Source organism: Daphnia carinata, chromosome 5 (genome assembly GCF_022539665.2).
Source record: "Daphnia carinata strain CSIRO-1 chromosome 5, CSIRO_AGI_Dcar_HiC_V3, whole genome shotgun sequence".
Taxonomy (NCBI): Eukaryota; Metazoa; Arthropoda; class Branchiopoda; order Diplostraca; family Daphniidae; genus Daphnia; species Daphnia carinata.
This window is the reverse complement of record NC_081335.1, coordinates 2,482,218-2,504,810: the sequence shown is the minus strand read 5'-3', so window position 1 is coordinate 2,504,810 and position 22,593 is coordinate 2,482,218. Positions and strand designations below refer to the sequence as shown.

Sequence of the window (22,593 nt, the reverse complement as noted above, 5' to 3'; positions counted from 1 at the left end):
CGTTTAACGTTCGGGTATTGAACAAGCATAATTGAAAGCCTAGTAGTACCGTTATTCAATTGTTTCTGCCAGCCATTACTTGACTGATCGATGGTGAGAAGCACATCAGACGGTCTTGGACCTTGGTTGAGAAACGGTGGTCGGTAGATTGCGGTAGGTCTGTTGAAACGTTACGATCACGATGAAATTTCTCGTTACCTGCTGGGCTTGTTTGGTCCTGGCGTTGGTCGAAGGTAACGAGAATCGTGGTCAACCTCAAAGACATCAAAGTTTATCGGATTCTATCCGTTTGCTGGACGTCACGAGGAGCGTGTTAAGGAAAGTCACGAAAGTTGGTTTTCTTTCCAAACTTCCTTATGTCGAGTGGATCGTGCAAAAGCTCGACGCTGTCCATTTGTACGTCTCGGCTGGGCAAGCGCTGGCCGCGAAATTAGATCCCGATTTGCTGGAGGCCTTGGCTGGGGTTGCTGGTGGGAGAAGAGAGCGAGAGGAAGGTAGGAGCACGATGAATGATTACATCCTAAATTGGCGCTACAAACCTGCGACAATTCCGGCCTACACCCGCAAGAAATCCAAACCGAGCGATGATCTGGAAGAAGAAATAGATGAAGAATTCTCCGCCAGTTATAGTAGTCATGACAGAGGCTACTACGGCGGAGGGCATGGCGGCGGATATGGAGGGGGAGGCTATGGTGGAGGCCATGGCGGAGGAGGGCATGGTGGTGGAGGCTATGGCGGTGAGTAACACACTTTCCAGTTGCATTCGATGGGCTAAATTTGACAACAATGCATTTTCAGGCGGAGGAGACTACGGAGGTGGTGGGTACGGCGGAGGAGGATATGGCGGAGGCGGACATGGTGGAGGAGGGTACGGAATGGATTCTTCGGTAAGAAAAGACAATACATTTTTAAATCAATCGAATATTTTACGTTGTGCTTGTGAATTGTGTGCATACATTTGAAGGGCAAGGCCTTTTCTATTTTGGGAGGCCTTTCGTTCCTGACCTTCTTGGGCGTGCTACTCTACCAGCTGGCCACTCAGAGCGCCGCTACAGGTCGTGTAATGGACGCGGACGCTCCTCTGTTCATGTCCGATTTTCACAACGTCGACCGTCTCTTGATGGAGAACCCCCTACTGTTTACCAAAGACCTGAACGATCCTCCTTCAATGGTAACAGCCGAGGAGGAAAATTCAGATATTCTCGACCAAACGGCCGGTATCTTTAACGGATTGTGGCGGGCTCATCAGCACAAAACTCCGGTCGGGCGTAGATATTCACGTCGCTGCACTCAGCGACGCATCTGCGAGACGTTGACAGCCAACAAGGACGTCGCCTACGATCCGCTCGTTCAAATAGCCACGTAACTAACCGCTAATAAATTCATTTTTTTTTTTACCACTTGAAAATTAAAAATGTCTAACAGAATTGGCATGGCTTATTGGCTGGGAGAACACGATTCTGCTTACACGGTGGATCGCGTTATGCAAGCAGCGCTCGGAGCTGATAGCGGTAACAAATCGGCTGATGGATCAACCATACTCGACTTATGTTCGACCATCGTGCCGAAATGTCGGAGCCTTCAGTCGGAGCCGCTAATGCTTTCATCCGCCACTAAGAGAAGATTGAAACCGCTTGCTGATGACGACGCCATCGTCTCTACTCGGAATGAAATCACATGGTCATAAAAAAAGCGGATGACAAATGAATTCGTCGACGAGTAGACTATATTATACTGTGCGTGCATTTTTTTTTTCTCAAAATAAATAAGGAGGGATAACATGAAAGGCCACTTTGAATACTCTTTGTCGAGTCCGATGAAGGGCATGTCGGCAAGGCCTGTAGATCGTCGTAGATTGAGAAAGAAAAAAAAATCTTTCTTCTCCTTTTCTTTTTTCCCTTTTTTGTCGACATCGTATGATACGTTTTCAAATGAAAATGCCGCTGGATATTTCTGAAAGAGGAAAAGAAAAAAGGAATCGTTTTTATGACCCTTCCCTCTGTCCCCTTATGGCGTCAGAAAATCACCAAGACGCATTCTCTTCTTCAATTGTTTATTGTAGCAAATACAAGTTGCAGACGACGGTAAAGCAAAAAGTTTTCTGTCATTCTGGGATTCAACGTGGAGTTATTCGGTACGCACTGGAAACATTACAGTAACGGTTTGAACAATATTTTCATCGTTATTGCCTCATTGATAAAAATATCCTCCGTTTATTCTTATCGTGGTAAGGTTATACAGTCCCTTTAAGTCGTGCTCAGTAAGAATAGACACTTGAAAGGTTTGGGATTGCACGCCGCCGCCTGCAATCGGATTAGAGAACCACGATCTTAACGTAATACGAGTCAAAAAGCTGTACGTAGAAACTTTTGTAGATAGCCACGTAAACGAACATGGTGCGATCGCCTTGCTTTTGTTTTCCCCGAGATAATCCCTTTGGTTCAGCATAACTGATAGGTGCCACATTCAGTAAGTTTTGAGTTGCTTGTTTTTAGATGTCATTGTATTAATCCAGTAGGATTTTTCCAACTTTGTTTTTTGTTTTTTTCTCTTTGGTAAACACTTACCATTTGCATTAAAACAGGAATAATGTGGAATATGTCGGTTTTAGCCAGGCAAGCTGACGCACATTGCGTTTTGCGTCACAACTTGTTTGTTAATTCTTTGGATTTAATGATAATAGATCAAAGGCTAGCGTTTGAAAGGCACCTAGCGCAGGCTGTAAAGCGTCGGAATTTGTTTATAATTCGAGTGGATTTCACAATGGGTTTTAAGTTCTACCAATAAAAAAAAGAAGCTAAATAAAACTAATCTGTGTGTTGTATATTATTTTAATGGAAACAGATTTTTAAAAAATAGAGAAATATTAGTTCCGTTTCATTCAAATTTTCAATAACGATTCAACGCCGAAAACTAATGTAACGGCATTGTTGTAGATGTTATTCATGTCCATCGTTTCGGACCGTCGATTCGTCGGCCTGTGAATATATATTTTTTTAATTTCATTAGTCCACCGCGCCTATACAGTTATTTTTGTCCCTTTCCGCTAAAAAGCTGTCATGCGGGCATTAACACTTCCAATGTTCTTTTGTTTAGTTGGTGTCGCTCCGCTGTCGGACATTTCCGGAATAAGGTACGCATCGCAACACGCTGGAACGGCAATGTCAGCAAGTGGCTACGTGCATCTACATACAACTTTGGTTACATTTTCATTGTACTGAAAAAGCCTCTTTTCCCCGAATTCTATCACAGAATGCATACAAATATTGTTGAAAGAAAAAAAAATCAATGGAATTCAACAGAGCGCAAAGTACGTCATCTTGAGCCACCTAAACGACGAAAGAAAACAAGATGATAGATCTATTGTGAGGTGAGTTGAGTGAACTTTCGCTGAAGGACTGTCTGTCACTCTTGTTTAAACTGCAAAAGGAAGGCATGAAATTCATTAACTGATAGGTAGTAGTCGTTGTCGCGTTCAGTGTTTGCCGTGCGAGCCACTACGATACTGTTGAGATGGCCGATATGCTGTTGATTGAACGAGCTCGCGGCGGAGGAAGTGGAGGGTACGGCGGAGGAGGTTACGGTGCCAGGTAATTCGTTTACTCGTATGTCTTTAAGGCTTAATAGCAATTGTTATGTTTACGCGGTCAAGTGAATACGGAAACGATTACGTTGACCCTTACGTCGTGTTGGCTTCATTGGGTTTCGGAGTTTTCCTGTTCAACATCGTTTACAACTTGTTGAACCGTAGCGCTCGAAGCGTGGACGTCTCCGACATGAATTTGGTAGGCCTACACCCTGACAGAGCAGTTTGAATGTAATGAGCTAAATTGTGGGTTGGATTTTCTTTAGCCATTGCAATTGTCTGACCGTCCAGAAGAATTGCACAATTTGCTGGAGAATGCTACAAACTATTACCAGGTAAATACGTTAAGTATTACTTTGATTAATGAATCGTGTTTACTGAAATCGATCTTTTTCTCAACGAAAACACGCTAAAAACAACCAAACAACCGGCAACTGTCAAGGAGGAGGAACCGTGGGCCAAGCAAAGTTGGTCGGACGACGACCCGTCGCCGTCGTCGACATCGAAATCATCGCATCGCCTGCTGCTCTTGAAGGAGTCGGTGCGGGTGGGTCAGCGGGTCGCGGACGCGATACGTCGCCATCCGGCCTCCTGTCCCAAAACTCTCCTCTGCAACCTAAGCAATGACGCGATCGCGTGGAGCAGGCAACCGGCCATTGCGCTCAGGGCCATGCAACTCTACATGTAACTAAACTCGTACAACTTAGACCTGCCTTTTTTCATTCTCTCTCATTTTGATCTACACTTTATCGTGTATACGTGTATGCGTAGCAGATGTGCCTACAGTTCGACCATGGCTGGGTTAACTCTTAAAAAAAAACCATCCAAGTATATGTGACTTCTGTTGGCTGATATTCCTCTCTCGGAAAGTTGTTTTATCAAGTTTTGAAAGGCAGCCAAAAAAAGTTATTGTTTGTACACCATTTAATTGCTTTCGGCACTCGTGGTGGCTGGATGCGAAACTGTTGAAACGCAATGTTTTAGACCGTTTTTTGGCATCTTATTGTTTCACCAGTTAGCGACTAGAATATCATATAATCCGCTGTGTTAGGATGGCATTTGATCAATATTTTTTGTTTTTCTTATGTAACAGAACGTCGCTAGCACACCATTATGGCCAGGAAGATACTGCACGTTACGTCGATCAGGTTGAGAACGATGTGGTTCAAGAGAAATTCGATTCTAATCAGGACTGCGATTACAACAGCAACGGACCATCCGAAAGCGACTGTGGTCTCTCTGATCTAATGGCTTTGTTTTAATCTCTTTCTTTTTAAATAGAATTAAGCTGCATTTGGGAAATTTTATCCATTGGGATATCTATTTACCTAGGCAAATAGTGGGTGGTTATGTTTAAACTTGGCTTTTCCTTGAGAACGAAAATTCAGGAGGCAATAAAAAATACTTCACTCTGTACTCTGCTTATAAGTGGGAACGCTGCAGCTAACTAGAAATAAACGTCGTATGTATTATATCCCAATTAAAAACCGTAACAAACTATACGATAAAAGACCCATCAAGTTACTAGTGATTCAAAGCCAATGTCTCAACTAAACTAATCAATAGATCGTTGACAATTGTGAACGATTGCAGGGAGGATTGTGTAAGTCCTTACAATTGTTATCCCATCTTTGGTGAGCACTCAGCGAAACAGATGTCCTGCTGGGCATTCAGAACGAGCTTGAATGCAATATTGTTCGGCTGTCAAAGAATCTGGTTTCTTTATGTGGTCGTAGATAGCAGCACTTTTCGTGTGACCATTCCAGACAGCAGTGGCCAACCTGTGGGGCCGTAAACAAAGCACAATGTTTGCGTAACAACGTCAAACGCTGATGTAAAAATACTTACATAACGAGGTCAAGGAAACTGTCTTCCTCCATTGACTTGATTTTCCAAAATCTACAAAGGAAATGCGGTAGACAAGCTTTTTCTGTCGTCAACATGTTCAGATACTGACGAATAGAAGCTACTGGATTATCTTCATCGTCTTGATCGTCCATACTCCTGAAACAAAACGACACGATGAAATCTGTAAGTAGAAAAATAAATTGAAAAAGATTACCTTTCGTGGACGACGTGGGTGCTCGTCATTCCATGCCATTTAACAATAGCTTCCGGAATATCGGAAAGCATCAATGGTAAATTGATGTCCGTTACGTCCAAACTGCGGGCACTCGATGTTAGCAAAGTAAGAATGCTTCGCAATAAAACCGCTCCTACGCAAGGATACATACTATGTCAGTTAAATCTTACAGTAAATGGTGAATGTAGTCAACTTAACCCAACGACAAAAGTCCCAAAACTGAGACAGCGTCCAGCGAAATGGAGCCATGCCCATGTCCTCCGCCGTATCCTCCGTTTCCGTATCCTCCACTGCTGTAATCTCCTCCATAACCACCCCTACGTTCCTCTGTTAACCGAGAACAACGAATCATTCAAGATAAAATATTTAAAAAATAAATTATTTCACTACCTATGTATGAGTTGGTATTTGAAGTGGAAGGTGTTGCCAAATCTGTTTGACTATACGTCATTCCCACGAAAAATACGAAAATGCAGATTTTTATCATCGCCACGAACAGCACAATCGAAAATCGATAGGAATCAGTTCTGTACTGTTCGACAACTCTCTTTCGACTGATTACATTTCGCTAGATGGATCAGGTATTTAACCGTTCAGAAAAAAAAAACAGATGACTTCGGTTGCCTACGCTTCATTTGGCCAATTGAAAGTGAATCTCTGGATCGGTGGGTCTTCGACAACCACAGTTTAATAGTGGCCACTTGATAGAACGTCAGATGAGTCTGCTCAACAACTTCGTTTAGTTTTTACATTACAAGGATTAAATGTTTTGATCTTATCCAAAGCAGACGTTTTTTAGATTCGGTTCTTTTCTCGAGAAAGAACTGCATCTGTTTTTGGACAGGTGTTGTTCAGTGACGCAGTGACGGTTGAAAAAGCAAAAAAATTCGTTCCATTGTTTCTAAAGAGCTCACCTACCTTAACGGGTACGTTCACCTTTCTCGGGCGAATTGATTAACGCTTCGACGCCCATGCTATTACGCATATCCTTTCATCTCCACTGTGCCATCGGACAGGCCAGTTATTCTAGAGTTCGCTTTCGTCGAGCTTTCTTGAATGCTTGTAGCTTTCTGTCAACTCGAACATCCACAAAAGATTATAATATTCGAAGGCAAGCCTGTTGGAAAGATGTCATAACAATCATAAACTAGAGGCAGTCATACAAGGCAAAAGACTCCATAGACATAAAGGGCTGTTAGATATTTTGTGATAGCATCAGCGAAACGACGTATTTTGTTATTCACATGGAGCACAAACTATTTTGGTGCGTCATGGTCCTCCATTTTGCAACTACGGGCACTGTTAGTTAGCCCAAATGAACTTCTGGCTCCTGCTACCTAAATAGGTAGCAGTGTTACATATTCAGAGACTACGGTCATTGAAGTTAGAGAGACAGTAATATTATGGGAATAAAAATCTATAACCTTGTGTTATTACTTGTATGTTGTAGAATTGTGGTAGTACGAACTCGGTTTAGCACAGCAACAGCCGTTCTTTGCAATAGCTTTATGTAGCAGCCGATAATACTGTTTGAACATTTGAGGCGTTTGATTTGTCCATTAAAATTCTTCAAGAAATACACGTGTAAGATGCAAACGTTAGACAGAAAACGTAAATTAGATCAAAACATCATTCGGAAATTGTAAGCTATTGTACTCTGAACACCATGTAATCTAACAACATGTCTTCTTGATTATTTATCCCAGATATCATGGCGTCCCTTGTAAGGATCCTACTCGCGAGAGCTTTCTGAAACGCCTCAAAACTTACAATGTTTTTAATTGGTCAGGAAAGCCAGTTGATCCACCTCAGTGTGCTAGGCAAGGCTGGGAAATTGCAGAAAAAGATGTACTGAAATGTGTGATGTGTCACCAGTTTCTGAGTGTCACCCTTCCATCACCATCCAAGCATCTCCCATGTAAGGGACAGCTTTTGGTCATGGTTTTTAACTGAAACATACTGTATTTTAATCTAGATTTTTATTTAATACTAGACAAAGAAGCATGTTCAAAACTTAGATCAAGATTGGCTTCAGCTCATTCAAAATTCTGCCTGTATTCCACCGACCCACTGCCTGATTCTGTTTTGGAAATCGACCATTTATCAAATATGGAGTTGCAAGATACAATTCAACAGCAATTACTTGCTTTTAAAAATATTGAAGTTCTTTACCACATAACGAGTTCAAAAGAAGAGGTATACCAAGTGATAATTATTTATTTTCTCTAAATTAAATAATTCCTTAACATTGATATTTCATATTCACAAGGTTATTGAAATATTTGATTGGTTCATGGAGACATTCACAGTACCTGACATTAACCTATCCAGCTTTATTTTGGTTCTTACTGGATGGAATTTTCTCAAAGATGACATGTTATTGCAATGTGATTACTGCAATAGGAAGTGGTCTATAGAACCATACTTAATCCAGAAAAATACAGTAGAAAAGAGTGATTCGACAAGACCAACAGTAGACCCAGTTGGGCAACACCAGAGGTGGTGTGCATGGAGAGCAGAAGAGCGAGGCTGGAAATCTCGTCTCCTTCAATTGCAACAACTTAAGGAATCTCGAAGCCGTGAAAAGAGGAGTCGGCTCAACTCCAGTGTTTGCGTACGCTTAGCATTTTTTGTATTAGTTAGCTAGTGTCCCACGATTCAACCACAACGATTTTTACATCTGGCTTTATTTTCAAATATAGGGTTCGCTCCCTGACAACATGAAAGCTGTTCGAAAGCTGTTGAATGGCACCCTCTGACGCATTTATCACTCTGGTAATAATTTTTTAATGACACAACACTGTTTCAATTATAGTTTCAATACAAAAAATTCAATATAATTGTGAAATAAGTAATTATATTTAGTTTTCTGTAACAAAAACTTGAATTTGCTAGAACAAAAAATTGTGCAACCAATCTTCTTAATAATCTACATCTTGGAAATTGGTTTACAGTTTTTTTGTGTTTAAATAACGTTGAACAATGAAAAATTTTTTAGACAGATGTAAATTGCAGCAGATGAGGTGGTGGAGTGTAGGTAATTCCAAATTGCCCACTGTTAATGTCTATATTATTTTGATTATCAGGTAACGCAACTTTAAATTTTTGCAGGATCCCCACTGTAAAGAGGAAGAGCTCTGTCTGAGCCAATCCTTGCCCGGGACATTCTCTCCTCCCTGTTCAAGTTTCATTTTAGTACATAGAAAAAGCAGTAGATGAAACAAGCAAAAGAAGGGCTACCAGTGGAAAAGGCTAGGAGGTTCTCATTTTTACAGAACATTCCTTGGTCATTTAGGAATCTTTCTGGTTTGAACGTTCTCGCATCGTCCCATTGATTGGTATCGTTACTCATCGCCCAAAAGTGAAGCAGAACCCACGTATCCTTCGGAATATCGTAACCCTTTAAAGCGTAAGAGGTAAGATTTTGTTACTACTTTTATTTGAAAAAGACTAGGACCGCTAACCTCATATGTTGCATCTTGACTAGTATTGCGCCACATGCCGGGGGTAACACCGCCTAAACGAAGTACTTCGTTTATAAAGGCCTCTGTGTACGGTAACTGCGTTCGCTGAGCGTATCTATCGAAAGTATCGTAATTGCACTGTTAGTGACTTAAACCAAGAAGGAAACAAGGCCATAGGAATGTAACAAATTAGATTACGTTGGTGTCGTGTCCCGACCGAAGTTGTCTTCGATCTCCTGCCGGACACGCTTCTGGATTTGCGGATACAACGCCAAACAAAGTAGAATCCAACGAATAGTGGTTACGGTTGTCTCACCACCAGCGATAAACAGGTCGGATACGAGCCAAAGTAACTGTGACTCTTTATAGTAATGGAGGAAATGTTTAGGAGTTTTGATTTCGGAATCACAAGAGAGGCGACATGCAACATGTTTTATAAGTGGCTACCTACCGGAGAAGTCTGCTAGTACATCACCACTTTTCCTAGAATTTTGCAGTTTAACGAGGTAATCAAGTATGATAGACTCCTCTGCTTCAGCGTCTGCAATTTCTCTCTGCTGCTTTTTGAACTTGCTAATGAGTTGTTTAAAGTAATATAGTCTTGTCGAGGTAATGCTCCACAAGCGGACAAAATTGTGGCATATCAAATGGCAAATACTGTAAAAAAATGGATTCGAGAAAAGTTTCTGACAGCCAAATTAGTTAGATTACGTTAGAAGAGTGACGTAATTATGAGGCCCGGTGAGTTCGACAGCATGTAAATTAGTTTCTAGGTTTGTAATTAATTTTTGTAGGGACGGATCACCCCAGTTGAACTTATCTCCGCTAATCACAGTCCAGATGATGTTATAAACGGCTATAGCAATATTCGGATGGGGATCATGGACTTTGCCGTTCATTTTCTACAGCGACAGAAATTTACTGGTGATTCTCAACATTTTTTAAACTCACAGACAATAACTTACGCCAATTTGATTAAGGTAATCGTCAACAACGTATTGAATCCTTTGCTCCATTGATCGTTTTCCAAATCCGTACTTACGAAACTCGTAAGTTAAGAAATTACGGTGTGCTTTCCATGACGGTCCGTCATTGAATACGATTCCTTTGATTAATTTCCATGACTTTTAACTAAGGTTACACTCTATTTTTAGTTATTTGCACTAAGTGCACATGAAATCTGATCATCACGGAGAATATTTTTTGGATTTAAACAAAATGTTACATCGTGTTTATCGACTGTTTATCTGCTCTAAGCTGATAGTTTTTACTATGGTATGTACCTTTGTTCTTTAGCACTCGTGACAAAAGCAATCCGGGTGGCCGCTCGCTAAACTTGTCTGCCTGTCCCACACATAACTGCTGAGCGACCCGAGCGTCTGAAACCACGATGACCCTTTGTCTGAAAAACCTTAGGTAGCATAGTGGTCCATGCTTACCAGTGCAAAATCAATATTACCAATAGTTAATAAATATTTATTCTATCTATCCAGTAAGATGCTGACAACTCGCAAAACAAACTATGAAGGAAAAAAAAAATCTACTCTACCTGGAAAGACCATCTGGCGAACTTCATGAAGGCTGGTTCCTTGTTAATCAAGGTCGACCAAATTAAATCCAAGAGGTTGCCGAAGACGAGATTTTGCTTGGGTCCAGGAGGTAATCGGTAAGTCTTCACATTTTTTCTCCATAAAAAGTAGATAGTTATTACTAATAAGAGGATGATTAGTGCAACGTTAAGGAAATCTGTCATTCTAGAACTTGATCCTGAGTCTTAATAGCCAAACTTCTCGTAGAACAGGGGGATTTTATAGCGTAGGGAAGGAGCATCGACGTCGGTAATTCCGTATGATGTAAGATAAAATTGTATCGGTGCATTAATAAAGATTACGTGTTTTTATTACCATTGCCAAAAATAGTCTATCACATACTTCTGTCCAAGAGGGCAAACAAGGTATCAATATCTGATTGGCAGATACAGTAGGCATTGAATTTCATTGAACCTGTAAAATTTTGCTAGCGTAGTCTTCTCAACCGTCAGTTCTCCTGCAGTTTTTTTTTGTTAGATCGGTACACAATTACGACAAACGTTCTTGTGGTGCATAATTGAGACAACTGCTATTTGGCACAGTAAAATTTAAATGCATTAACAGCAACCCAAAGTGCTATTAACCTTTGCCCGACATGTCCATATTAACACATGGAAACTGTCAAACAAATTCTATAAATAGCTTATCGACCTGTAAACTTGAGAGATAATAAATTTGGGTCCCAGCCTAAATTAGATGATGAGCTTCGCTGATTAATTTCGTAGTCGATAAAGCCAGTGATGTCCCAATAAACCCACGACCGAATTTGTTTTCGAACTTTTCCAACCGGGATTGCATTGTCTAATTCTTACGTATTTTGAACGATGAGCTTGCAAACAAGAATAACAATTACAGAACAGGGACTAGCAATGGGAAAATGTAGAATTACATAATGCAAGTATTGTTCGGATTTTGGACAAGACTTAAATTGTTCAGGACCCAGCAAACGTCAAGCATTTCTTGATACATGAGAAGCAGTGCGTAAAAAAACGAAATTAGGATGAAAAAGAAGAAATCGAGTGACATTTTAGAAATTATTTTCTTTAATTTTTGTGCGTTTGTAACTATAATAGTGAACTGACTTCTTAAGTTCTTATAGAAACGGGGAGCCTACCGTGCAGGATAGTGGGGGCTGCGGATTGCGTAAACCGTAAATACGCCATGTTCAACATTTATTCGGTATGGCACCGCAGACTTTAGTTGGCAGGCGATATTTGTAATTCAACTTTCAAATTTATTGGCGACGGAATTTGTAAATATTACCTGAGTTGGGGGGCGAAAAAGTAGTTTATTTACGTTTAGAGAAGAAGTGGATTGTTGATAAAATTTTTCGCTTGGTTAAATGTATTTACGTATTTGACATTTCTTTGTATATATTTTAATTTGGTTTCAATGATTCTTTTGGGTCCAATCTTGCACTGAGCCACTTTTTGACTATATCTATAGATTACTTTTGTCTTCCTACTATTTATAGCCTACAACAATAGTCCAAATCTACTAGATAGATAAGAAAACAATAAGTGTAAATGTTTGCTTGATTGTTACCATTTCATTTGCATGCAACGTAGTTTATAAGTTAATTTAAACAAAATGTCAATAGATTTAAGTTGGGGTCCCTCAATTGGGAGCCAAGTATTGGCTGAGATAAGTTTATTAGAGGCAAATGCTAAGCGTGTGGAAGACCGTGAATCTTCTACATCTCTGTCTGCCAACAACACATCCATACTTGCCAACTCAAATCTTTCTTCATCAGATGATGAGACCAGTGCTGTGATAATTAAACCAATTTCAAACTTGTCACACTCCTCAAGTAATCGATTGTCAAGAGATACCAATGTCAGTTGCTTGACATCTGTTGCTGGATTGTTGGGCTCAAATCCATCTGAAATGAAAACAGGAACCTCTACAGAAATGGAACACAAAACTAATTCTCTTTCAGTTTCTGCTCATTCCCCTCTGTCATGTTCTACACCAGTTGCAAATTCAGCAGCTAGTCTACGCAGAGCCAGTCTGCGTTCCAGCTCAGTTTTAAAACTACAGCTGCACAATTGGGGTCTTCCTTCAGCAGTCATACAGAAATATGCTGAAAAGAAAATAACAACATTATTCCCCTGGCAAGTGGAATGTCTCCAGACTGGAAAGGTGCTAAGTGGAAGCAATTTGATCTATAGTGCACCTACTTCATCTGGCAAGACTCTAGTTTCTGAATTGCTGATGCTAAAAACTGTAATAGATTTGAAAAAGAAAGGTAATCACTTCATAAAATGTTAAAAGGAAAAAATTTTAACTTCACTTCGACAATTTTGTTGTTACAGCAATATATATACTGCCTTTCGTAGCTGTTGCGCGGGAAAAAACACGATTTCTAAAATACGTCACGGAGGATATTGGCATTCGGGTTGAGAGCTTCGCTGGATCCAGCAGCCCACCCGGCGGCTTGAAAAACTGTGATTTAGCAATCTGCACGATAGAAAAAGCAAACAGCCTAATCAATAGGCTAATTGAAGATGGCTCGCTCGATCAGTTGGGCATAGTTGTGGTCGATGAACTTCATCTCATTGGGGACTCTCATCGTGGATTCCTTCTCGAATTATTGTTAACAAAAATTTTCTATGCCACGTCACGGAATGGAAATCGCTCCCGAATTCAACTAGTAGGGATGTCGGCCACCTTGCCGAGCTTGGAAGTTCTTGCGAAATGGCTTCGTGCAGATCTCTACCGGACAGACTTCCGACCAATCGCATTGAAAGAACATATCAAAATTGGAACCGAAATTTTCCACCCTGACTTCCGATTAGCAAGAAAGATTGATCCGAGCCGCCTTGTCCCTAATGACATTGAACATCTAATTTATTTATGTCTGGAAACAATGCTAGATGGTCATTCTGTTCTGATTTTCTGCCCGACAAAAAACTGGTGCGAAAAGATGGCCCAGAACATAAGCGCAGAATTCTTCAACCTGGGCTCTAGCACAACATCCCACTATGGTATCATTCTCCGCCAACAGCTAAAAGGAGATTTACTCGCTCAAGTCCTTGAACGTCTAAAGGCTACACCTGCCGGATTAGATACAGTTCTTGGTCAAACGATTCGTTTTGGTGTGGCTTTCCATCATGCAGGCTTGACGTCCGAAGAAAGAGAAAATATTGAAGCTGCATTCCGACATGGCGTTATTCGCGTTTTGGTAGCCACGTCGACTCTCTCTTCCGGCGTTAATCTACCTGCTCGTCGAGTCATCATTCGTACACCCATGTTCCACGGAACGGTAATAGACCCACTAGTCTACAGACAGATGATTGGGCGAGCCGGCCGTTTCGGTGTGGATACGGACGGTGATAGGTAACATATAAAACAATTTCAATTTTTGTTTCTATTTATTTTTCAAACCAAATTTCAACAGTTACCTCATCTGCCAACCTTCTGAAAAGCATCAAGTTCAACGAATGTTTAATGCTGTTCCTCCGGCCTTAAAAAGCTGTTTGCTGTTAGATTCCACATTGGCGACCGATCCATCCATGGCTGTTAGCTCTAGTATGAAGCGTGCAATGTTAGAGGTCATTGCTACAGGTTCAGCTTCTACAGAAGAAGATTTGAAATTGTATGCTTCATGCACTCTGCTAGCAGTTTTGAATGACGTACCAGATGTGGCAATTCAAGCATGTGTTGCTTGGTTAGTGAGCAACGAGTTTATTCGCCGACAAACAGTTGAGGACGGAAAAGAACGATTGACACCCACCCAACTGGGATTGGCCTGCCTGGCTTCATCACTATCCCCAGACGAGAGCTTGAATCTTTTAATCGAACTGAAAACAGCTAGAAGAGGCCTCATTCTAGATAGTGATCTACATCTAGTTTACCAGGTTTATTACTAGTAATTTATTTGTCTTTTGGACAGATTTAACTTCCAGTTGTTTCTAGATTACACCCACTTACGTGTCCGACCAGATGACGCAGATTGATTGGCTTCATTATCTCACGTTGTGGGAAGAACTGAGTGAAAGCCAAAAGCGAGTAGGAGAAGCGGTAGGTGTAGAGGAGCGATTTCTGGTACGGGCTATGAAAGGTACGGTAACCACAACTGCGCCCCGACAATCACGACAAATGGCGATCCATCGACGTTTCTACACAGCCCTTGCGCTTCACGAGTTAATGAACGAAGTCCGCTTGGCTGACGTGGCTCGAACATACAAAATGAACAAAGGAACCCTACAATCATTGCAACAGCAAACGGCCACCTTTGCTGGTTTGTTAAAATTATTGAATTCATTTAAAGCAAACGTTGATATAAATTTATGTATCATTTAGGAATGGTCACTATCTTTTGTCATCGCCTGGGGTGGAACACACTCTATGTTCTGCTTGAGCATTTCCAATCTCGATTGCTTTTTGGTGTACAACTGGAACTTTGTGACTTGATGCGGTTGCCATCCATGCTATCGCACACGGCAAGATTACTTTACGATGCCGGCTTAACGAACGTATCGGCGGTAGCTACAGCAGCTGCAGAAAACATAGAAGTGTTGTTGAAGAACGCATGCCCTTTTAAGAGCGCAAAGGAAACTGAAGAAGCCAAGAAATTGGGTGAAACTGATGTCAACGCTTATGATCTTGTAGCCGAAGCTCGAAAGCTGTTGCAGCTAGAACTTGGTGTAAAAATTCAGTGGGGCGATAAAGTCAAGAGTGAACCAGCATTACCGAAACCATCTCAAGAGAAATTTAGAAGACCTTCTCTTGTTTCAAAAGATTTCCCTAGTCCAATAGCGAAAAATACTTCAATCAGATTGTCATCTGCTAACTCTCCTCTAGCATCAACGCCGATTGTCGAAGATACGCCAATTCCTCAGAAGACTGCTACACCACCAGTCAAAACAAAATCTGCAATGAAGGAAAATGTAAAACCAGCAGATATAACACCCGACATGTTTGCAGAGTCATCAGTAAATTCTTCACATTCGTTTGCAATCGAAACGTTACATCAGTCGCCCACAAATCAAGCGGTAGTACAGGCACTGCCTCGCACTCCACTCACTAAAGCTGCCGGAGTTTTGGAGAGTCTCAGATTGTCCGACGATGAATTGTTTGACACCATAAGGACGCCCCCCTTTGTTGCCTGTGCAGAAAAATTGGCACCGGTAACAGAAAAGCCACTAGAAAAATATCTCAAACGACGAGTGTCTACGGATGACATTTCGTTCTTGGATGCTACTCCTCCACCTCACCAATCCATCGGAAAACTCGCAAACAAAAAAAGCAAGCTCTCTACCACATTGGCTTCTCCTCTCCAACCCCATTCTGTTTGCCAGTCTCCACTTGTTTTGTCCTTCTCTTCTGACGATAGCTCTATCATTCCGTCCAGTCTGCCTCTGCCAAAATTCAAGATTAATGAAATCACTACAAGTTCCCGGCTAGAACTGTTCATCAAGGAAACGATACGACAAAATTGCTTGGCCATCACAGTCTACAAGGAGAAAAATTCTATATTGGGCTTAGCTGTAGCCTGGTCCTGCCTGAACGTGAACTATATCCAGCTCAGAGAGCGATTCGATTCTAGTCTGGATGTAGCAAAGGTTTCCAAACTGAAATCTTTGTTCGAAGCTCTCATTCGATTGAAAGTTGAATTCATTATTTATGATATTCGATCGACCACAGGAGACCTCAGATCCTTGTGCCATCGTTTGATCAACGAAATGCTGTTTCGTGACGTCGATCTTTGTCAATGGCTTTTGGAACCGTCCAACTCTTCCGTTAGCCTGCAGAAACTCGTTAGGATGTACGGTCAGCAAGGTTCTCCTAGCAAGACGTATAGAGGCCGGGAGAAAGTGCTACACGAATGCTGTGCGCTGTTAGACATTTTCCATCAGATGAAGCAACGCCTACATCAATACGAATTATTGCAATCTTTGACTGAGTTGGAGATGCCTTTGGTAATGCTGATGTTGCAAATGGAAGAAACTGGAATCGCTTTTGACCGTTCTACTTGTGAATCGGTTTTGCAGACACTGCGCGAGCATTTGAAAATGCTGGAAGAAACAGCTCATCGTTTAGCTGGCCGTCAGTTTTCTTTAACTAGCTCCAAAGAAGTATCTAAAATCATTGCGTCATTGAACCTCTGCATCGAAGAAAAAAATCCCCAGTCCTTCATCAACCCGTTAAAAAAGAAATACCAACCACCTTCTGCAACCAAAACATCTTTAGTCAAATTAGGTCGAATCCATCCGCTACCCAGACTAGTAGTAGAATTTCGAAAAGTCAGCGCTATTGTCCAAACCATCATCTGCCCGTTATTACAAGCATCGACGTTTCACGTTGACGGAGTTGAACGGATAGCAGGAGAATGCGAATTCCGCAACGTTACGGGTCGTGTTAATATTGTCCAACCGAATTTGCAGCACATTCCGAGACCCTTTCTACTTTCAGATAGCAGACTGATCAACGTTAGAACTGCTTTTTATGCTGTTCCAGGTAATTTATTGTCCTTATCTAAGAAATGCTTTCGATTATTAATCTTCCCCTTTTTTTCAAATGTAGGAACTACCTTGCTTTCGGCGGATTATTCTCAGCTTGAATTGCGAATATTAGCGCATTTAAGTGAAGATTCTGGTCTTTGTTCAATTCTTAGCCAACCCGATGGAGATGTTTTCCGCGGCATTGTATCGGTTTGGAAAAAGAAAAAGCAAGAAGAAGTCACGGACGATGAAAGGCAACAAGCGAAACAAATCTGCTACGGGATTGTTTACGGCATGGGATGTAAAAGTTTGGCCGAACAATTGGAAGTTGGGGAAGAAGAAGCTCAACTTTTTGTTAACACTTTCCACGCAACGTATCCTAGTAAGTTATTCGTTTGTATTGTCCATTTTGGATACAGCCTAAGCTTTCTAATCTGATGAAATCACTGCCTTTTAGGTATACAAAGCTTTATTACAAACACAGTTAACCAGTGTCGCACGAATGGTTTTGTGGTTACACTCCTTGGTAGAAGAAGATTCTTACCAGCCATCAATAGCAGCAATGCAGTTCAGAGAGGTATTGATTCAAATGCACCTTTTTTTACGCATTTTAATTCTATATTCTTCTCATTTTTATAACAGCTCAAGCGGAACGGCAAGCAGTGAATACGAAAATTCAAGGTTCAGCAGCAGATCTAGTGAAAACTGCCGTGATTCTGTTGAATCGTTCATTGAATGAGAAACTGGCTAATGTTCATTTGGTACATCAAATACACGATGAGTTGCTTTTCCAGGTAAGTGTAATAAGTCCATTGACTGACTTGTTTTTCGTTATTTATTTCGATCATTGTTTAGGTACCCGTTAAAAGTATGGAACGGGCTGCTCGTATAGTTCGGCACTGCATGGAGACGGCTATACCAATGAAAATTCGCTTGCCAGTAGCTATTAAAACTGGGAAAACATGGGGAACAATGGAGCCCTACAAAAGCTAATTATTTGTGATTCACAATATTAACCACTTGACTCATATGGACCTAATTTTACTAAGTCTTCGTCTAGTAAGTGGCAGAACTTTCTTTTTGAAAACCCGCAGAGCGAAACCGTCGTAATACTCGTGCACCTTCGTGAAATTGGGACTTCAAGTAGTGAATTGAAAAGTTTTGCATGCCTAAATCTATATATTTTTTAAATTATCACATGTTTATGGCTCTATTGTTATTCCTTACACGATTATTAATCTTTTGGTTTCCTGTATCATTAGCAATCGATATTTAAAATTGGTGTTCCAGAGAAAGGATAAAAATGAAGCAATTTGATACAGGCAAGTGATCCAGGTGGTGAGTCCTTTTGTTATTTACACTTCAGAATGGAATTACATTCACCTTTTGTGCCACAGTTGGTGTAATTCCCAACTTTAACGATGATTACATTTTACATATCCAGAAAATCGAAAACATTTAGACCGAGACAGACGCTGGAGCAAAAACCCTGCATCAGAAATCTTTCCTGGCTTGGTCAAGTCTCATTGAAATTGACTTTTTATTAATCAAAGTAGTCATCAATATCAATGTCCGGATTCAAGAGATTTTCTCCATACTGAGAAATGTCGAGTTGGTTCAAAATTAAATTTTCAAATGTCTCTTCCATTTCAGTGTCTCCGATAAGTACCGCACCATGGAGCTTACCATCCTGGACAACTAGCTTGAGATACTCGACACCTTCAGAAAACAAGGAAATTACCTCAAACTGTAAAGTCGACAAAATCTATTTGTATTCTTTACCCTTTGTCACGCGCACGAGTGCTTCATATCTTCCTTCTAACTTCTGCCCATTGAATAGCCCAAGCAAAACGACGCGAAAGCCGAAAAATCGAGTAACGTGGGTGAACAGTTCAAAGCTGAAATCAAGTAGTGGAGGGGCTTCCTTTAGAAGAGAGGCTGCCATACACATCCCTGCGTAAGATCCCATTGGTCGTGCTTGAGACCATAGCCGCATCTGTTAAAAAGTTAGTAAGTCAATACTCTAACCTTATACTTAAAAAAACTGACCTGAAACCAATGAAAAGCCACATCCCAGTTAACCGTGCAAACGTCGCCAGCAGCATAGATGTCTTGGACAGATGATTCCATGGACTGATTCACCAATATTCCTCCATCTTTTCCGAGTTCAAAAGACGTGCCCTCCTAAATAATTGCAAAACAGAGCTAAAAAGAAATTGATACATTTTTAATCTTGTTAAACTCAGATCAATTACCTTGATCTCTGGTATCGAAGGTGATACTCCGGTTGCGCTTACTACAAAATCACAACCGAAGATCTTACCGTTGTTCAGAGTAACGTAAACGGGCCATTCATCAGTTTCCTGGTAAGAGTCTGGCTTCTTTTCCTTTACGTTTTGAATAAACGTTTGGAACTCAATTGTAACATTTTTCTTAGCGAGAGCGCCACTGAGGTCCAGGTTTGTGTGCCAGTTAGGACCCAAAGCGCATCCCGGAACGTCTTTCCCGGTATTGGTAGCGATATACGAAGTAGTATATCGTAAAGCTTTGGAGGGCTGGTCTCCAATCCTGTCCGCATCTGCGCAGTTCATTAGAAATTCAGCAGCTCCACTATCAACGAATGCGGATGCGATATATTTATCACGTATTACCCAGATTATGTCAATATTTTTCAGTTCATAAATTAATTCTGTAGCGATCCCTCCATTGCCGAGGACACACACGCGCTTTGAATTTTCCAACCTTTGTTTCAAATCTACTGCTGAATCAGTGTCTCTTAATCCAATGATATTAGGGCTGTCAAAATTCACTAGCTTAGGAACAGAGCCAGAGCAAATACAGATTTTCCTATATCCATAGGTATCACCGGTTGTGGTTTTGATTGAGTGCCTAGAAAAAATTTTAGGATACATTTTTTTTTTACCATAGTCATCATAATGTTATAAATTATTACGACACTGGGAAGATGGTCTCCAACTTGGCTATCATAACAGTTACATTAGGATATCTTTTGTGGAAATCTCTAACTGCTTCCTCTTGAATTTGCAGTTCTTCTATATGAGAAGTTATTCTTAACTTTGTTGTGGCAATTTTGACGAAGGCACTGGCAGTTAACAATAATACACTAGACTCCGGAATCCGAAGACAAATCTAAATACAACGTGGTATGTTGGAACAATTCTTGGTGTACAAAACTTAAGCTTTGGACCTGTTCAATAGCTGATATTCCTGCAATGCCACCTCCTACCACCAAAAAATCAAAAAGTTTTAAATCCCCCATTACAACACCGGCGAACAGCTATTTTTACAAATTTCTCATTCAAATTGTTTTCAACCTCAGAGACGACTATCATACGGCATACGATTGTGCAATTTTTACAATATAATTTTCAGCCAAGCAGACGGAGTTGTGTTGAAAATTCTTGTTTTGATTTGGGCACAATTTTGGCATGCTGTTTAGTACACCCTTGGATTCGTACTTTTGACGCACAGCATCGATTTGTCTTGTTTTACGCTCAACACCACCTTTTATATGAGGTTGACTTTTAACTTCTCGGTAGTAATATTTCAATTTGTCTACTTGTAAACTGAGAAGGAGCATTTTAAAACAGCACGCCTCGATTCTATGAAACAGGAAACTCATTGGAATTGACATGGGAAGAATAAGAGAAAGAAGCGTTTCCCCATCATCCCGAAGAAGACAACGATCGAGGTCGCGAGACAAAATTCGTGAAAGATCTCGTTCAAGAGACAGAAGTAGACGCGACCGGGACAGAGATCGTGGAAAAGCGGATAAGGATCGTGAAAGGGATAGAGAAAAACCCCGTGATAGAGATAGAGACCGTGAAAAGCAAAGCAAGTCAAATCGTGAGTACGAGAGAGATCGTGAACGCAGAAAAAGATCAGTGAGCAAGGATAGAAGGACAAGAAAATCTAAATCACGAAGTCGTTCCAGATCCAGAGAAAAGCCTGCCAAATTAGTCACGAGGAAACCAGTGACATCACAAGAATTTATTGATCCTACAGAAGAAGAAGCTGAAATGATGAAACTAATGGGTTTTGGCAGTTTTGATACTACCAAAGGAAAACATGTCCAAGGCAATGAAGAACCTTTGCATGGGACTGTTCAAGTTGTTTTAAAACGCAAATATAGGCAGTACATGAACAGGAAAGGAGGGTTTAATCGACCCCTTGATCCAATCGCTTAATTGAAAATTGAATAAACAGGTTTTTGTGATATATACTGCAATTTTTTGTTTGTTTATTTGTTTTTTTACTTCAATCTACAAAACTGTTTTTAAACGCTGAAAAAAGAACTAACAACAATAAAAAAAAAAAGAATGACGGGCAACAATTTTTCTAATTATATTTTAGGGGCCAAAAGGGATGCTGTTTAGTGTGTAATTCTGTTGTTTACATCGACAGCGGACGATATTTTTTATTGCAACCGGCTAGAGTAGTTCGTCACGTAACTTTGCGAAAAAAAGACTGTAATTCTCTGTCGCAGTGCGTCGTTGATGAAATAGTTGAAAAATGCCCCAGAGTTTCTATGAACCTGAACAGTTGGCCGATACCAGACCTTGTAGTGCATTGCGTGACGACCTTAAATTTTGTATTCAAAATACAGACTGTTATAAGAAGGTGAATAAGACATGTAAATTAGGAAATTTGTATAAAACATTTTACTAGCTATCATCGTAAAACCCTCTCGCCGTTTAGGAAAAGAAAACACCGCGGGAATGTCTACTTTCCAATCACCCATCAGTTCCATTGGAGTGTCATCAACTACGCAAATCATTCTTTGAATGCAAGCGTTCAATTGTAATTTATTCATAGTAATTTATTGGATTACAATTCATTGTCCTTTTTTATTCAGCTTGATAATAGGCAAAGGTTTCGAGGCCGAAAAGATTATTCTACCACAACACCAAAATCTTAATTTTAAAATGTCAATAGGTGCTGTGCCATTTGAAAACTTTTGGAAGATTGCCGATCGTTGCTGGTGTAATCAGCTTTGAATAAATACCACAGTTGTTTGTAGAAACACATTCAAAAGATTATTTTTGAAAGTACCATATTTTATGCTCATTGTAAACTACCATATGTGATCTCATCGTCAACTAGGGGCATAATTTTTACCCCACACACTGCGAGATTTCTAGCAGGATATCTAAACGTGGTGCACACCTGATTTCAAGCAATACCTGTTGTTTACGTGAAGGTAATGGATGGAATCGACGCCAATGGAACTCTTTTTTTTTATGTGAAGTTCATGAGATTCCCAGATTTAGCACTAGAATGAGATCAGTGTATTCAGAAAAAAGGGGCAAAAAACATTTTATTAGGAAAATCAACTAATGGAATAAAAAAGGGAAAAAAGTTGAGATTGTAAGATTTTAAGTGTGCATCAGTTAACCAGAGGAAT

General features: G+C 40.5%; 9 protein-coding genes across 9 annotated transcripts; 6 read left to right on the top strand and 3 right to left on the bottom strand.

Moving 5' to 3' along the window:
• Positions 1 to 110: 110 nt before the first annotated feature.
• Positions 111 to 1,766, top strand: LOC130695803 (uncharacterized). The gene is made up of 4 exons (XM_057518855.2): positions 111 to 737; positions 799 to 887; positions 965 to 1,362; positions 1,426 to 1,766. The coding sequence occupies exons 1-4, from the start codon at positions 182 to 184 to the stop codon at positions 1,685 to 1,687; spliced, it is 1,305 nt and encodes a 434-aa protein (XP_057374838.1). The 5' UTR covers positions 111 to 181; the 3' UTR covers positions 1,688 to 1,766.
• Positions 1,767 to 3,410: 1,644 nt separating this feature from the next.
• LOC130696368 (uncharacterized) lies at positions 3,411 to 5,044 on the top strand. The gene is made up of 5 exons (XM_057519455.2): positions 3,411 to 3,590; positions 3,653 to 3,785; positions 3,853 to 3,921; positions 4,032 to 4,270; positions 4,680 to 5,044. The coding sequence occupies exons 1-5, from the start codon at positions 3,514 to 3,516 to the stop codon at positions 4,846 to 4,848; spliced, it is 687 nt and encodes a 228-aa protein (XP_057375438.1). The 5' UTR covers positions 3,411 to 3,513; the 3' UTR covers positions 4,849 to 5,044.
• Positions 5,043 to 6,941, bottom strand: LOC130696365 (uncharacterized). Its single transcript, XM_057519448.1, has 5 exons — positions 6,060 to 6,941; positions 5,868 to 5,996; positions 5,649 to 5,802; positions 5,435 to 5,590; positions 5,043 to 5,367 (listed from the first exon to the last, which is right to left on the bottom strand). The coding sequence occupies exons 1-5, from the start codon at positions 6,154 to 6,156 to the stop codon at positions 5,229 to 5,231; spliced, it is 675 nt and encodes a 224-aa protein (XP_057375431.1). The 5' UTR covers positions 6,157 to 6,941; the 3' UTR covers positions 5,043 to 5,228.
• A 256-nt stretch (positions 6,942 to 7,197) lies between these two features.
• LOC130696363 (zinc finger C3HC-type protein 1-like) lies at positions 7,198 to 8,918 on the top strand. Its single transcript, XM_059495255.1, has 6 exons — positions 7,198 to 7,311; positions 7,376 to 7,587; positions 7,663 to 7,865; positions 7,939 to 8,283; positions 8,372 to 8,706; positions 8,781 to 8,918. Exons 1-5 carry the CDS (start codon positions 7,259 to 7,261, stop codon positions 8,426 to 8,428), a joined length of 870 nt encoding a protein of 289 aa, XP_059351238.1. The 5' UTR covers positions 7,198 to 7,258; the 3' UTR covers positions 8,429 to 8,706; positions 8,781 to 8,918.
• LOC130696356 (cytochrome P450 2U1-like) lies at positions 8,636 to 10,892 on the bottom strand. Its single transcript, XM_057519438.2, has 9 exons — positions 10,683 to 10,892; positions 10,417 to 10,567; positions 10,099 to 10,238; positions 9,845 to 10,035; positions 9,585 to 9,790; positions 9,332 to 9,494; positions 9,134 to 9,248; positions 8,910 to 9,069; positions 8,636 to 8,845 (listed from the first exon to the last, which is right to left on the bottom strand). Exons 1-9 carry the CDS (start codon positions 10,884 to 10,886, stop codon positions 8,664 to 8,666), a joined length of 1,512 nt encoding a protein of 503 aa, XP_057375421.1. The 5' UTR covers positions 10,887 to 10,892; the 3' UTR covers positions 8,636 to 8,663.
• An 823-nt stretch (positions 10,893 to 11,715) lies between these two features.
• On the top strand, positions 11,716 to 18,407 carry LOC130696349 (DNA polymerase theta-like). The gene is made up of 9 exons (XM_057519429.2): positions 11,716 to 12,970; positions 13,038 to 14,061; positions 14,123 to 14,582; positions 14,641 to 14,965; positions 15,028 to 17,184; positions 17,251 to 17,550; positions 17,626 to 17,745; positions 17,811 to 17,962; positions 18,024 to 18,407. The coding sequence occupies exons 1-9, from the start codon at positions 12,313 to 12,315 to the stop codon at positions 18,159 to 18,161; spliced, it is 5,334 nt and encodes a 1,777-aa protein (XP_057375412.1). The 5' UTR covers positions 11,716 to 12,312; the 3' UTR covers positions 18,162 to 18,407.
• On the bottom strand, positions 18,242 to 20,532 carry LOC130696357 (pyridine nucleotide-disulfide oxidoreductase domain-containing protein 1-like). Its single transcript, XM_057519439.2, has 6 exons — positions 20,377 to 20,532; positions 20,122 to 20,318; positions 19,424 to 20,057; positions 19,218 to 19,352; positions 18,951 to 19,164; positions 18,242 to 18,887 (listed from the first exon to the last, which is right to left on the bottom strand). Exons 1-6 carry the CDS (start codon positions 20,446 to 20,448, stop codon positions 18,712 to 18,714), a joined length of 1,428 nt encoding a protein of 475 aa, XP_057375422.1. The 5' UTR covers positions 20,449 to 20,532; the 3' UTR covers positions 18,242 to 18,711.
• Positions 20,533 to 20,654: 122 nt separating this feature from the next.
• On the top strand, positions 20,655 to 21,407 carry LOC130696366 (U4/U6.U5 small nuclear ribonucleoprotein 27 kDa protein-like). Its single transcript, XM_057519453.2, has 2 exons — positions 20,655 to 20,724; positions 20,803 to 21,407. Exon 2 carries the CDS (start codon positions 20,822 to 20,824, stop codon positions 21,374 to 21,376), a length of 555 nt encoding a protein of 184 aa, XP_057375436.1. The 5' UTR covers positions 20,655 to 20,724; positions 20,803 to 20,821; the 3' UTR covers positions 21,377 to 21,407.
• Positions 21,408 to 21,620: 213 nt separating this feature from the next.
• On the top strand, positions 21,621 to 22,226 carry LOC130696464 (cytochrome c oxidase assembly factor 5-like). Its single transcript, XM_057519542.2, has 3 exons — positions 21,621 to 21,809; positions 21,888 to 21,989; positions 22,045 to 22,226. Exons 1-3 carry the CDS (start codon positions 21,702 to 21,704, stop codon positions 22,105 to 22,107), a joined length of 273 nt encoding a protein of 90 aa, XP_057375525.1. The 5' UTR covers positions 21,621 to 21,701; the 3' UTR covers positions 22,108 to 22,226.
• Positions 22,227 to 22,593: the final 367 nt, after the last annotated feature.

Excerpts from the sequence above, each read along its gene's own strand:
- LOC130695803 (XM_057518855.2), top strand. The coding sequence starts at position 182 with ATGAAATTTCTCGTTACCTGCTGGGCTTGTTTGGTCCTGGCGTTGGTC. Across the intron at positions 738-798 it reads TGGTGGTGGAGGCTATGGCG|GCGGAGGAGACTACGGAGGT; the intron begins GTGAGTAACACA and ends ATGCATTTTCAG. Across the intron at positions 1,363-1,425 it reads CCGCTCGTTCAAATAGCCAC|AATTGGCATGGCTTATTGGC; the intron begins GTAACTAACCGC and ends AATGTCTAACAG.
- LOC130696368 (XM_057519455.2), top strand. The coding sequence starts at position 3,514 with ATGGCCGATATGCTGTTGATTGAACGAGCTCGCGGCGGAGGAAGTGGA. Across the intron at positions 3,591-3,652 it reads GGAGGAGGTTACGGTGCCAG|TGAATACGGAAACGATTACG; the intron begins GTAATTCGTTTA and ends TACGCGGTCAAG. Across the intron at positions 4,271-4,679 it reads AGGGCCATGCAACTCTACAT|AACGTCGCTAGCACACCATT; the intron begins GTAACTAAACTC and ends CTTATGTAACAG.
- LOC130696365 (XM_057519448.1), bottom strand. The coding sequence starts at position 6,156 with ATGATAAAAATCTGCATTTTCGTATTTTTCGTGGGAATGACGTATAGT. Across the intron at positions 5,997-6,059 it reads AAATACCAACTCATACATAG|AGGAACGTAGGGGTGGTTAT; the intron begins GTAGTGAAATAA and ends CTCGGTTAACAG. Across the intron at positions 5,591-5,648 it reads ACCCACGTCGTCCACGAAAG|GAGTATGGACGATCAAGACG; the intron begins GTAATCTTTTTC and ends GTTTTGTTTCAG.
- LOC130696363 (XM_059495255.1), top strand. The coding sequence starts at position 7,259 with ATGCAAACGTTAGACAGAAAACGTAAATTAGATCAAAACATCATTCGG. Across the intron at positions 7,312-7,375 it reads CAAAACATCATTCGGAAATT|ATATCATGGCGTCCCTTGTA; the intron begins GTAAGCTATTGT and ends TATTTATCCCAG. Across the intron at positions 7,866-7,938 it reads TAACGAGTTCAAAAGAAGAG|GTTATTGAAATATTTGATTG; the intron begins GTATACCAAGTG and ends CATATTCACAAG.
- LOC130696356 (XM_057519438.2), bottom strand. The coding sequence starts at position 10,886 with ATGACAGATTTCCTTAACGTTGCACTAATCATCCTCTTATTAGTAATA. Across the intron at positions 9,249-9,331 it reads GGTCGGGACACGACACCAAC|ATACGCTCAGCGAACGCAGT; the intron begins GTAATCTAATTT and ends TACTTTCGATAG. Across the intron at positions 9,070-9,133 it reads GTCAAGATGCAACATATGAG|GGTTACGATATTCCGAAGGA; the intron begins GTTAGCGGTCCT and ends TACGCTTTAAAG.
- LOC130696349 (XM_057519429.2), top strand. The coding sequence starts at position 12,313 with ATGTCAATAGATTTAAGTTGGGGTCCCTCAATTGGGAGCCAAGTATTG. Across the intron at positions 14,966-15,027 it reads GCAAACGGCCACCTTTGCTG|GAATGGTCACTATCTTTTGT; the intron begins GTTTGTTAAAAT and ends TGTATCATTTAG. Across the intron at positions 17,746-17,810 it reads CAGCAATGCAGTTCAGAGAG|CTCAAGCGGAACGGCAAGCA; the intron begins GTATTGATTCAA and ends TTTTTATAACAG.
- LOC130696357 (XM_057519439.2), bottom strand. The coding sequence starts at position 20,448 with ATGGGGGATTTAAAACTTTTTGATTTTTTGGTGGTAGGAGGTGGCATT. Across the intron at positions 20,058-20,121 it reads GAGACCATCTTCCCAGTGTC|GCACTCAATCAAAACCACAA; the intron begins GTAATAATTTAT and ends AATTTTTTCTAG. Across the intron at positions 19,165-19,217 it reads TGGCTTTTCATTGGTTTCAG|ATGCGGCTATGGTCTCAAGC; the intron begins GTCAGTTTTTTT and ends ACTTTTTAACAG.
- LOC130696366 (XM_057519453.2), top strand. The coding sequence starts at position 20,822 with ATGGGAAGAATAAGAGAAAGAAGCGTTTCCCCATCATCCCGAAGAAGA.
- LOC130696464 (XM_057519542.2), top strand. The coding sequence starts at position 21,702 with ATGCCCCAGAGTTTCTATGAACCTGAACAGTTGGCCGATACCAGACCT. Across the intron at positions 21,810-21,887 it reads ATACAGACTGTTATAAGAAG|GAAAAGAAAACACCGCGGGA; the intron begins GTGAATAAGACA and ends CTCGCCGTTTAG. Across the intron at positions 21,990-22,044 it reads TTGAATGCAAGCGTTCAATT|CTTGATAATAGGCAAAGGTT; the intron begins GTAATTTATTCA and ends TTTTTTATTCAG.